Source organism: Salvelinus fontinalis, unplaced genomic scaffold (genome assembly GCF_029448725.1).
Source record: "Salvelinus fontinalis isolate EN_2023a unplaced genomic scaffold, ASM2944872v1 scaffold_0043, whole genome shotgun sequence".
Classification (NCBI taxonomy): domain Eukaryota; kingdom Metazoa; phylum Chordata; class Actinopteri; order Salmoniformes; family Salmonidae; genus Salvelinus; species Salvelinus fontinalis.
The window spans coordinates 286,731-300,005 of NW_026600252.1; the positions used below are offsets into that span (position 1 = coordinate 286,731).

Below are 13,275 nucleotides of genomic sequence, written 5' to 3' on the forward strand. Positions count from 1 at the left end.
CCTGCTTAGAATTTAAAAAAAATTCAACTTTAAAATCTCTTTCTTAAAATGATGGCTTCACTGACATATCATACAGCTACAGTATAGTGGCCGATTAATTTACCAAATGAAAACAGCAATGTGCTGTTTCACTATTGGCAAATATGTTTGGAATATATTTTCACTTATTTGTCCTTGTCTTTTGTCTCCTGGTTCTGTCGTTTTTGGTTTCGTTCATTTGATGTGTGCCTGTCGGACTGGTCCTTGTTGCGCCGTCATCCTGCATTGTGCTGGTGTCTTCTCTATTCACTTTGCCAGGATAGATAGGATTGTTGGTCCCCCTGGACCCTCAACTCCCCGCCATAAGAAGTATTCAACTGATGGACCCAAAGAGTCACCAAAAAACTCTCCTAGGTTAGGCCTCACCAGACCACATCTCTCTCATCAAGAGCTTAACCCTTAATTCATTATCTATTCTCTTGACAAGCAGCGAGAAACCTTTTTTTGTCTCGGCCTACTGTGACAGCGTGTGACTAGCGGTGTCTGTATCGCAATGTGATGCAGTGACTTGATCAAAGTGGCAAACATCTTGCAGCAACTATTCAGTTATTCTCAGCTAATAATTACTCAAACTCAGCGATTCATAGTCTCTCTGACGCCCTTTGAGTGCTGATCAGCTTTATACACATGTGTATACACATACACTGAGTGTACAAAACATTAGGAACACTTTCCTAATATTGAGTTGCACCTGCTTTTACCTTCAGAACAGCCCAATTCGTCAGGGCATGAACTATACAAGGTGTAGAAAGCTGATGTTGACTCCAATGTTTCCCACAGTTGTGTTAAGTTGTCTGGATGTCCTTTGGGTGGTGGACCATTCTTGATACACACGGGAAACTGTTGAGTTTGAAAAACCCAGCAGCATTGCAGTTCTTGACACACTCAAACCGGTGCGCCTGGCACCTACTAGCATACCATGTTCAAAGGCACTTAAATCTTTTGTCTTGCCCATTTACCCTCTGAATGGCACACAGACACAATCCATGTCTCAGTTGTCTCAAGACTTAACAATACTTTTCTAACCTGTCTCCTCCCCTTCATCTACACTGATTTGAAGTGGATTTAACAAGTGACATCAATAAGGGGTCATAGTTTTCACCTGGATTCACCTGGTCAGTCTCATGGAAAGAGCAGATGTTCCTAATGTTTTGTGCACTCGGTGTATCGAACTCGTATAATTCTTATTTTTCTTGCACTATACTGCGACAATCGTACTAGAGAATTAATGGAAAGTAGAATTAAAGTAAAAGAAGACTAACATGGTTTATCCAATAGTTAAGAATATGGTAAATGCTCCTGTAGGACATAGGAGAAGTGAAGCTCATAGGTAAGTAGTCAAGTCATGTAGCCGAGCAAAAAAGGGTTGTGCTGCTGATTTAAAAATGTTTTTATAAATACATTTCATTAATTGATATTGCCTGCAACGCATTGACAATGTGAAGGGCTTATATGTAAAGATAGCGAAATTCATTTACAGCCTATGACCTGTGAGGTGTCTATGAACAATACAGTAAATTCTTCAGTTTTGGATGCATGTTGGCATGAAGTGTATTGAAGCATGCCACATGATGCACAATCTACATTTTAGAAGTTGCATAGTTTTCTAATCTTGGCCGCTTCGGATGTTTGCAAAATTGGTACGCATGTTTTGCCTGACCATGGAGCCGTTCTGTGAATATTTTTTTTCTAGGATATTGCTCTCTTATTCAGATGTTTACAATGTCTAGTTCATTGCCAACCCACTTATAAGTAGGCCTCAGTCAGTTTTCAATCTTGCATAGATGTTATGGATGGTTTTTATACGGTTCATGGTGCTTTACAACCTGGTCTCAGAGCATTTAGTATTATTCTGTATGTAAATCCGGAACACTCCGTTTGGTATGATATGTTACGTTTGTATGCTATGTATTAATCTGTGGATGTGCATCATCCATTTCGTATGATATGTTGCGAATATTTTTTTTTTTTATGTGTTACGAATTTGCTAAATGTACAATATGTTACGAATTTGCAAACTTGCAAACTTACATGCTAAGTAAGCATTAGCTACCTGGCTAATGTTAGCTAGGCTAGAGGTTAGGGTTAAGTTTAGTAGTTAGGAGTTAGGTTCAAGGGTTAAGATTAGGGTTAGCTAAAAGGGTTAAGGTTAGGCTTAGGGGAAGGGTTAGCTAAAATGTAAATAGTTGTAAAGTATCTAAAAAGTATTAAGTAGGGCCTCCTGAGTGGCGCAGTGGTCTAAGGCACTGCATTGCAATGTTAGCTGTGCCACCAGAGATTATGGGTTCGAGTCCAGGCTCTGTCGCAGCTGGCCACGACCGGGAGATCCATGGGGTGGCGCACAATTGGCCCAGCGTCGTCTGGATTAGGGGAGGGTTTGGCCGGCAGGGATGTCCTTGTTGCACTAGCGACTCCTGTGGCGGGCCGGGCGCAGTGCACGCTGACATGGTCCCCAGGTGTGCGGTGTTTCCTCCGACACATTGGTGCGGCTGGCTTAAGTGTCAAAAAGGAGTGCGGCATTGTGTCAAAAAGCAGTGCGGCTTGGTTGTGTTTCGGAGGACGCACGGCTCTCGACCTTCGCCTCTCCCGAGTCTGTACGGAAGTTGCAGCGATGAGACAAGACTGTACCTTCCAATTAGATACCATGAAATTGGGGAGAAAAAGGGGTAAAAAATGTAAATACAAATCTATTAAGTAGTTGAAAAGTTGCTAAAATGGTAAAGTTGTCTGTGGTGAGATTCAAACACACAACCTTTGGGTTGCTAGACGATTGCGATATCCGCCCACCTGGATTCAGTCTTATGTAGCAAAATTTGAAATTGTTTTTTACATTATATAAAAGTAGAGACTCAGAGCTACAAAATTGTATATCAAACACTGCATTTGAGGAACAGCGGGAAAGTAATTCTGCTTTGGAACTTGTAAACACACTTTTGAGAAAATCGCCTGTGTAGAACTCTTCTTTGTCTACACCCATTCAGCACCGTTCACACCCTCATCCTAAGCTTTTTTGCAGACGTTTACTGACACCGGCCATATTCAGTGGGTGTTGTACACACGTCACGTAATGTCAGCTAATGAGCCAGCCAGCCAACGTTAGCTAGTTAAACAATAAACAGTGCCAACAATGCCACAGTGTTGGGAGCTAACCAACCATGTTCAATGTTAGCTAGCTAACTTTAGGCTCTAACTAGAACAACACACGGATCTGGAAAAGAATGTCAGCTAGGGAGCCAGCCAGCTAACGTTAGCTAGCTAGCTAACAGTACACTTTAGCTTAAGACATATAGCTTGCTAGCTAGGTAAACAATGTAACTAGTTAGGTAAACAAATGTAAGTTCACACACGTCACATAACGTTAACTAACGAGCCAGCCAGCTAACGTTAGCTAGTGAAACAACAATGAACAGTGCTAATAATGCCACAGTGCTGGGCGCTAACCAACCATATTCAATGTTACCTAGCTAACATTAGGCTCTAACTAGAACAGCAAGCGGCTCTGGGAAACTAATAATAACATCAGCTAGGGAGCCAGCCAGCTAATGTTAGCTTTAAATGAAACCCCTTTCTGTCAAAATTAGAAAACGTGTAATATCTGAAAATGTAATGTTAGCTAGCTAACGCTAGACTATCTTACCTGTATACATCATTGTGCATGGATGCGTCTCCCTGTCAGGAATGCCATGCCATGGTTGCCCTTAGTTTGAAGATGAAATCTGGAGACAGGTGTTTCCTCCATCTCTTTCGCTATCATACTCGAATTCCACTGATTTCAAAATGTGATCCTCCAGAAAGTGGAGAGCCACACTTATGCAGCTGCACAGAATACATTTTTTTTTTTTAAGTTGCGTTCGACAGAATTACCAACACAGACTGACGAGCTTCTATGGCAGTACAATCCAAACTCCTCTCTCGACATGTGGGAAGGTTCCTCTCTTTTTCTGTGGCTTAACCAACAAGGCTTGTAATTTAACAATTTTATTCGTATTTACAGATGGTATACAAGTTTGTTATTAAGGCACATGAAAGTTCGCATTTCTGCCAAGAAAAACACATTTTGATTTAAAAAATAAATAATTACGCTCAAACGACTCTCGTGTTAAGTCATGACTTGCGACATACGCCTAGTTTCCTGAATCCAGTCATATTTGAGTATCCCGGATTTACATTTACTATGTTACTTCTAGTCTGAGACCAGACGGTGCTTTAGGGCAATAAGTATAGCTGATCCAATATGTCCAAGCAATTTTTCAGTGACACTTTACTTGAAGCAACCTTCCCTTGAAGTGTAAACATTCGATTCACACTTTACTTTCAGAACGCATACAGAACCTTTGTCATAGCAGTCATAGAACCCTTGTCATGACTGATTGTGATAACTAGCTTTACACTTCTGACAACTGGCATAACAATGTTATAAAGCAGACCATCTGTGGCAACTATATTACCATCCCTGGCAATTTCATAGGGTGTTACGTCCTTTGTTAGAACCTGTAATACCCACTTAAGACAGGTATTATGTCATTCTTATAACAGCTTTCAGTAGGCATACAAACTTAAAGTAATGTATTGTCTTGCTGGGTTCAAGAGCCAATGAATGGCAATGATGAGTAGTTGAAAGAAAAGATGACCCTAACCCTGCACCCTGTAAGGCCCCGGGTCCTCCTTCTCCATCTCTCCGTATGCCATCCCATGCATGTGCCCATCCCACTCCCACTGTGCTCAGCGCTAGGCAGGTGAGAGCTATACCTGAGTGTGTGGTGCTCTCCTCTCTAAACCTGCACTAATCTACCTCTTGCAATAGGATCAGAGAATGTCTGGGGTTATATACATCCTTTTTCTTTAACTTTTGAAGGTTGATTTAAAAATATAAAAAAATGTTTCCTGCTGTGCCGGCTGTGTCAATTTCAAACAGGTTTTATTCAACACTATTGGCTTTATTCTAGACATTTCCCATTTTGTGTTTTGAATCGGTAGAGTTGACCAGATTGTTGGTCGAGGTACTCCGATCACAGATAAAGACCGTCCCAAAGGAACCACAGACGGGGGGGTTGAGGAGGACACAAGCATGATGGGGCGTTTGGGGAAAGTGGAGAAAAAGGTAAGGTATTCCATTTAGCAATTAATCGCAGTATTGACTGTGTCCATGTCTGTCCCTTGGGCTTTCCAATTCTCCATCACGTCATGGTGTCTTTCCTTCTGGGCAGGTCATGTCAATGGAAAGAAAGCTGGACTTCTTGGTGAACATCTACATCCAGCGCATGGGCATCCCCCAGTCGGAGACTGACGCCTACTTTGGGTCCAAAGAGCCCGACCCGGCACCGCCCTACCACAGCCCCGTGGACCACATGGCGAAGAGTGGCTCCATCCCCAAAATCATCCGCTCCAACAGCTCGGCCGGACAGAAGAACTTCGACCCCCCACCAGCCTGCTCCGGCCTAGGGGGCCACTGCCCCCCCTCCACCTCCTGGCAGCAGCACCCCGTCAGAGAGGTACACCAGCACAGCCAGGACAACTCCCCCTCCCCTGTAGGGGATCCCTCCCTGGTCCGCATCCCTCCTCCACCGGCCCATGAGCGCTCATCTGGAGGCCACAGTGGGAGCAATCGGGGGTCCCACCGCAACAGCGGTGGTGGCAGTGGTGAGGGGGATAGAGAGGGAAAGGGGGACAGCGACACGTCCATCTCTATCCCCTCGGTGGACCGCGAGGAACTGGAGCGCTCGTTCAGCGGCTTCAGCATCTCCCAGTCCAAGGAAAATCTGGACTTCCTGAACAACAGCTACTTCAGTGTTGTAGCCCGCTGCGCCAAAGTAAGGCCCTACATCGCAGAAGGTGAATCCGACACTGACTCGGACCTCTGTGCCCCCTCGCCCCACTCTGCCACCGGGGAAGGCGCTTACGGGGGCAGAGAGTGGTCAGGATCCAAGTAGGCCAAAACTGGAACTGCTCATATAAATGGTCACTCTGCCTTGGAGTTCAGAGTTGAATGCCCAATATGCTAGGTGTTACCACCAATGGTACTTGTGAGAACCGAATAACCTGGCTCCTCTTGAATGACTGCAGCAGAGAGTGAGAAAAAAGGTTATCAGACCACGCTCCAACGGTTTTTGCTGATAAAGCGCCTGTAGTTTTTCATGCTGGGAATGTTTGCGGCAACTTGACTTAACGCACACACATTTGTTCTCATGTATTCGCACACTCATTAACTCAAGGTTAAGTTTGTCAGTGATTGTTTTGATCTTTTACTCGGGAACGGAATGCATATTAATTGCCAACCTTATATTATCATTGAGATGGTTACAGATTTAATTTGAATTTGTTCAAAACTATGACATCCATTTTCTTTTGTTGCATTTGATTGTTATTGTGGCATAAGAGATTCCCAATTTCTTCTAACATGTCATGTATTGTATTTACATCGCAAATGACTTAGTTATTTACAGTGGATAACAGATGACATGTTTTACTTTATGGTTGATCAGCTAAATATATTTTTTTCAAAGGAATGTAATATTATAGTCAACATTATGGCTCGCGTCCATAAACCCTATTGGATATAGGGACATGTGATAACCAGTTCTATGTGCACTATTTTAGTAGTAATTGTTGTACACAACCCTTTAAGGCTTCTTTGCATAAATGTGCACAAGGCACAAACGCACTGATGATGTTCACAGGACACTACTCACTATAGAGATTGTACATATTCTATTCGATACCCACGATATTATATTTGTGATATCCACAAATATGCTTTCTTTGGCAAGAGGTGGAGTACAACCAATATTGGGACATTTTGTTTTGTCTTTATGATCTGTAAAGATGTATTTCATTGCTTTTTTATATCACATAATTGTAATTATATTTATTTGTTTATTCATTTGCTGTAAGATAAATGTGTGAAATTTTTGTGAAACAAGCTGCATGTGCAAGCACAAACACCTTGCAGCTGTTTGCCAAATAGTATTAAAATGCACTATTTGCCAACTACATCCATAATATGACACAACTGGAAACATTAACAGAATTCACTAACATATAAAATTACAACAGCTATAGTTAGATGAACGCTTTGATATTTTGGTGATTGCAACACATTTTTATGAATGTATATAATATCATTTCATGATGATAGAAATGTTAACAAAATATTCAGGCATGCTATTTAATTAACATTTAATATTTTATTTGCAAAAGCCTTACTCACAGGCTTTGACATGATATTTGATTTAAGCCAAATGGGGGCATTTAACAAACTGTTTTATCCTTTGAAAAGCCCCTTTATCCATTGATATTTCAACATGTAATTTTTTTTTATTAATTGTGTTATGTTTCATATTGTCCTTTCCAAGGCAAAAACATTTAAGAATGTATGTGTAATGTTTTACTTTTACTTAATGATTATTTTAGTCAAACTTCGGTTCGCTCTGCCAATATTTCTGCTGCTGTTTTCCCTCCATTTTCTCCAGTGCCGATCAGAATATCTAGACAAATATTGATGGCAAAGGTACACACGTATGAATTACTGACAGAAGACATTTTTTATTCACACTTTGTATTGTGGATACACAATGATTGAACAGATACATTCTGCAACTGGGTCTAAATAGGTTCATCCAGAGATGAAAAAGTATTGTTAAATTACTCCATAAATTAATCATCAAATAGAGAGCTAACTTAAAACCCTTTAAAATGCAGACTTGCGTGAGATAAAATGATCTTTTCAGCAACTGCCTTGTAATTGTCCTGGTGACATATCTTTACTCCCGTCATTCTAAATGAAAAGACCCAGAAGACGCAAAACAATTATATTTCCTAGGTTCAACTGGCAACATAATTTACTGCAGAGGAGAATACACATTTTCAACAACATCATATCAAGAAATATCATGTTTGTTTTGTTTGTTACATATTTTCACATCTACGCTGCCTTGCTTGCTTATTTACATTCAATTATTTTCCAAAGAGTATACTTCTCAAATGCCTTGGATGTCTTTTATGTCGGTTTTTTTCAACCTTTGTTACAGACCACGTTTGAAAGGTTAAGAGCTATTCTGAACACAAAATATGCTTCTGAATGTATTTTTGAATGTTGTCTCACTCAAGGTATAACTCATCACTGTTAGCGCACAGCATGCTTAAACATAGTTATTTGGAGCAAAACAGAAACAAAAAAGTATTAGAAAGACAAAGTTCTTAAAAGGACTACGACAGAGCGGTAATTCATGGCACTTGCATTTTGCAACCCCTGCAAGCTTACATTTTTTTAGTGGGGGGGGGGGGGGGGGGGGGGCTGGGCACTTATCGTACAGCATATATGTGTTACAGGATATATTCATTTTATTTTACTGAAAGTATCAATTTCACAGTCACGTGGATTTTGTGACATGCTGTAAGCAAGCAATCAGCCCCCAAATGTTTTTTTGGCACACTAAAGTTTTTAGAAAAAAAAAAAGAAGAATTCAGCAAAAAAATATATATAATCTGTATTTCTAGAAATACAAAAAGAGGCATGTGATCGTCTCTCAATGTAATCAAGCTATGAAATTATTGTTATTTTGAAATACAATGTCTTTTTGGGCTTAGTAGTGGTCAATTTGCAGTGAACAAGTTATTATTATTTTCCTTCCCCCCCAACCATTCACACTGACAAAAATCGGGCCACAGCTGAATCTAGTTGCCTAACATTGCTGTAAGCATTTCAAAGCTGTTATGAAAATGTTGACTATGATTTCAGTCATTATTGTTTTAGTAGTTTTTTTACTGAAATACTCCATCTTTTGGAATCAATGCTTGCCGGCATGTTTTGAACCTTATTATAAACTGGGTGGTTCGAGCCCTGAATGCAGATTGGCTGACAGCCGTGGTATATCAGGTATGACAGAACATCGATTTTACTGCTCTAATTACGTTGATAACCAGTTTATAATAGGAATAAGGCCCCTCGGGCGTTTGCGGTATATGGCCAATATACCACGGCTAAGGGCTGTATCCAGGCACTCCGCGCTGCGTCTTGCTTAAGAACAGCCCTTAGCCGTGGTATATTGGCCATATACCACACCCCCTCGTGCATTATTGCTTAAGTATACCATGAATATATATTTTACTTATTATGTAGCATTGCCATGTAGTAACACTCTAATCCATGAACCTAATGAAAACTGTATAATAAACATTGTTTATCATAAGATTGTTTTCATTGATTCGATCAATATGGTGTGAGTACAGTGAATGCTTCAGTCTCTAACTAACCAGACTTAATTTATAAATCAAATCAAATGTTATTGGTCACATACACATGGTTAGTAGATGTTAATGCGAGCGTAGCGAAATGCTTGTGCTTCTAGTTCCGACCATGCAGTAATATCTAACAAGTAGTCTAACAATTTCACAACAACTACCTTATACACACAAGTGTAAAGGAATGAATAAGAATATGTACATATAAATATATGGATGAACGATGGCCGAACGGCATAGGCAAGACGCAGTAGATGGTATAGAGTACTGTAACGGCAGTCCTCCTCCTCTTCATCTTCGGCTCTCGACGCTCATGGCTCTCTGACGGCTCTGGCTGCTCATGGCTCGCTGGCGGCTCTAGCAGATCCTGTCTGGCTGGCGGCTCTGGCAGATCCTGTCTGGTTGGCGGCTCTGGCAGATCCTGTCTGGTTGGCGGCTCTGGCAGATCCTATCTGGTTGGCGGCTCTGGCAGATCCTGTCTGACGGACGGCTCTAGCGGCTCCTGTCTGGCGGACGGCTCTAGCGGCTCCTGTCTGGCGGGCGGCTCTAGCGGCTCCTGTCTGGCGGGCGGCTCTAGCGGCTCCTGTCTGGCGGACGGCTCTGTAGGCTCATGGCAGACGGGCGGCTTTGCAGGCTCATGGCAGACGGGCGGCTTTGCAGGCTCATTGCAGACGGATGGCTCAGACGGCGCTGGGGAGACGGATGGCTCAGATGGCGCTGGGGAGACGGATGGCTCAGATGGCGCTGGGGAGACGGATGGCTCTGGCCGGAGGAGACGCACTGTAGACCTGGTGCGTGGTGCCGGAACTGGAGGCACCGGGCTAAGGACACGCACCTTCATACTAGTGCGGGGAGCAGGGACAGGGCACACTGGACTCTCAAAGCCCACTCTATACCTGGTGCGTGGTACCGGCACTGGTGACACCGGGCTGAGGGCAAGCACATCATGATTAGTAGGGGGAGAAGAAACAGTGTGTACAGGGCTCTGGAGACGCACAGGAGGCTTAGTGCGTGGTGCCGGAACTGGAGGCACCGAACTGGATACACGCACTACAGGGAGAGTGCGTGGAGGAGGAACAGGGCTCAGGAGACGCACTGGTAGCCTAGTGCGTAGTGTAGGCACTGTAGGTACTAGGCTGGGGCGGGGAGGTGGCGCCGGAAATACCGGACCGTGAAAGCGTACTGGCTCTCTTGAGCATTGAGCCTGCCCAACCTTACCTGGTTGAATACTCCCGGTCGCCCGACCAGTGCGGGGAGGTGGAATAACCCGCACCGGCCTATGTAGGCGAACCGGGGAAACCATGCGTAAGGCAGGTGCCATGTATGCCGGCCCGAGGAGACGCACTGGAGACCAGACGCGTTGAGCCGGCCTCATGACACCTGGCTCAATGCCCAATCTAGCCCTACCAGTGCGGGGAGGTGGAATAACCCGCACTGGGCTATGCACTCGTACAGGAGACACCGTGCGCTCTACTGCGTAACACGGCGCCTGCCCGTACTCCCGCTCTCCACGGTAAGCCTGGGAAGTGGGCGCAGGTCTCCTACCTGCCCTTGGCCCACTACCTCTTAGCCCCCCCCCCCAAGAAATTTTTGGGTGTTACTCACGGGCTTTTTGGGCTTCCGTGCAAGACGCGTTCCCTCATAACTCCGGTTCCTCTCTCTCTTTTCCTCCACTCTCCGAGCTGCCTCCAGCTGTTCCCATGGACGGTGATTCACTTTAGCCCATGGTCCTTCTCCGTTAAATATTTGCTCCCAACTCCACAAGTCCTGTATACGTCCCCGTTGCTCCAAATTACGCTGCTTGGTTCTGGATTTTTGGTGGGTGATTCTGTAACAGCAGTCCTCCTCCTCTTCATTTTCGGAAGAGGAGGAGTATTGAGGGAACCAAGGCGCAGCGTAGTGAAAAGACATATTTATTTAACGAAAACACGAACTTGATAAACTAACAAAAACAACAAACGGTGTAGACAGACCTAGACGACGTACTTACATAAAACAAGGAAAAACGCACGAATAGGAACATTGGCTACACAAACCGAACAAACCGTAAACAGTCCCGTGTGGTGTACAGACACAGACACGGAAGACAATCACCCACAACGAACACTGTGACAACGCCTACCTAAATATGACTCTTAATTAGAGGAACGCCAAACACCTGCCTCTAATTAAGAGCCATACCAGGCAACCCAAAAACCAACACAGAAACAGAAAACATAGAATGCCCACCCAACCTCACGTCCTGACCAACTAACACACATAAACTAACAGAAATAGGTCAGGAACGTGACAAGTACAGTATATACATATGAGATGAGTAATGTAAGGTATGTAAACATTATATAAAGTGGCATTGTTTAAAGTGACTAGTGATACATTTATTACATCCAATTTGTTATTATTATTATTATTATTATTATTATTATTATTATTGGCTAGAGATTTGAGTCAGTATGTTGGCAGCAGCCACTCAATGTTAGTGATGGCTGTTTAACTGTCTGATGGCCTTGAGATAGAAGCTGTTTTTCAGTCTCTCGGTCCCAGCTTTGATGCACCTGTACTGAACTCGCCTTCTGGATGATAGAGGGGTGAACAGGCAGTGGCTCGGGTGGTTGTTGTCCTTGATGATCTTTTTGGCCTTCCTGTGACATCGGGTGGTGTAGGTGTCTTGGAGGGCAGGTAGGTTGCCCCCGGTGATGTGTTGTGCAGACCTCACTACCCTCTGGAGAGCCTTGTGGTTGTGGGCGGAGCAGTTGCCGTACCAGGCGGTGATACAGCCCGACAGGATGCTCTTGATTGTGCATCTGTAAAAGTTTGTGAGTGTTTTTGGTGACAAGCCAAATTTCTTCAGCCTCCTGTGATTGAAGAGGCGCTGTTGCGCCTTCTTCACCACGCTGTCTGTGGGGGTGAACCATTTCAGTTTGTCCATGATGTGTACACCGAGGAACTGAAAACTTTCCACCTTCTCCACTGCTGTCCCGTCGATGTGGATAGGGGGGTGCTCCCTCTGCTGTTTCCTGAAGTCCATGATCATCTCCTTTGTTTTGTTGACGTTGAGTGTGAGGTTGTTTTCCTGACACCACACTCCGAGGGCCCTCACCTCCTCCCTGTAGGCCGTCTCGTTGTTGTTGGTAATCAAGCCTACCACTGTAGTGTCGTCTGCAAACTTGATGATTCAGTTGGAGGCGTGCATGGCCACGTAGTCAAGGGTGAACAGGGAGTACAGGAGAGAGCTGAGAACGCACCCTTGTGGGGTACCAGTTTTGAGGATCATCGGGGTGGAGATGTTTCCTACCCTCACCACCTGGGGGCGGCCAGTCAGAAAGTCAGGACCCAGTTGCATAGGGTGGGGTCGAGACCCAGGGTCTCGAGCTTCATGACGAGTTTGGAGGGTACTATGGTGTTAAATGCTGAGCTGTAGTCGATGAACAGCATTCTTACATGGGTATTCCTCTTGTCCAAATAGGTCAGGGCAGTGTGATTGCGATTGCATCGTCTGTGGACCTATTGGGGCGGTAAGCATTTGGAGTGGGTCTAGGGAGGTGGTATGATCCTTAACTAGTCTCTCAAAGCACTTCATGATGACGGAAATGAGTGCTATGGGGCGATAGTCGTTTAGCTCAGTTACCTTACTCTTACCTTACTCTTGAAGCATGTGGGAACAGCAGACTGGGATATGGATTGATTGAATATGTCCGTAAACACACCAGCCAGCTGGTCTGCGCATGCTCTGAGGACACGGCTAGGGATGCTGTTTGGGCCAGCAGCCTTGCGAGGGTTAACACGTTTAAATATTTTACTCATGTTGGCTGCGGTGAAGGAGAGTCCGCAGGTTTTGGTAGCGGCCATGTCGGTGGCACTGTATTGTCCTCAAAGCGAGCGAAGAAGTTGTTTAGTTTGTCTGGGAGCAAGACATATGGGTCCGCAACGGGCCTGGTTTTCTTTTTGTAGTCCGTGATTGATTGTAGACCCTGCCACATTCCTCTCATGTCTGAG

The 13,275-nt window shown here is 44.2% G+C and overlaps 1 protein-coding gene across 10 annotated transcripts in view; it reads left to right on the plus strand.

The window, feature by feature from the left end:
- LOC129842490 (potassium voltage-gated channel subfamily KQT member 2-like) overlaps nucleotides 1–8,323 on the plus strand; it is a 91,206-nt gene extending 82,883 nt beyond the window's left edge. For 6 of the 10 annotated variants that reach the window (XM_055911056.1, XM_055911058.1, XM_055911061.1 and 3 more), the window contains 2 exons: nucleotides 5,017–5,140; nucleotides 5,247–8,323. In XM_055911056.1, the coding sequence (XP_055767031.1) occupies nucleotides 5,017–5,140; nucleotides 5,247–5,969 (847 nt within the window). In that variant the 3' untranslated portion in view covers nucleotides 5,970–8,323. Of the gene's footprint in view, nucleotides 1–297; nucleotides 394–5,016; nucleotides 5,141–5,246 lie in introns of those variants that run through there. The other 4 variants (XM_055911063.1, XM_055911064.1, XR_008757605.1 and 1 more) reach the window with 2 other exon arrangements.
- Nucleotides 8,324–13,275: the final 4,952 nt, after the last annotated feature.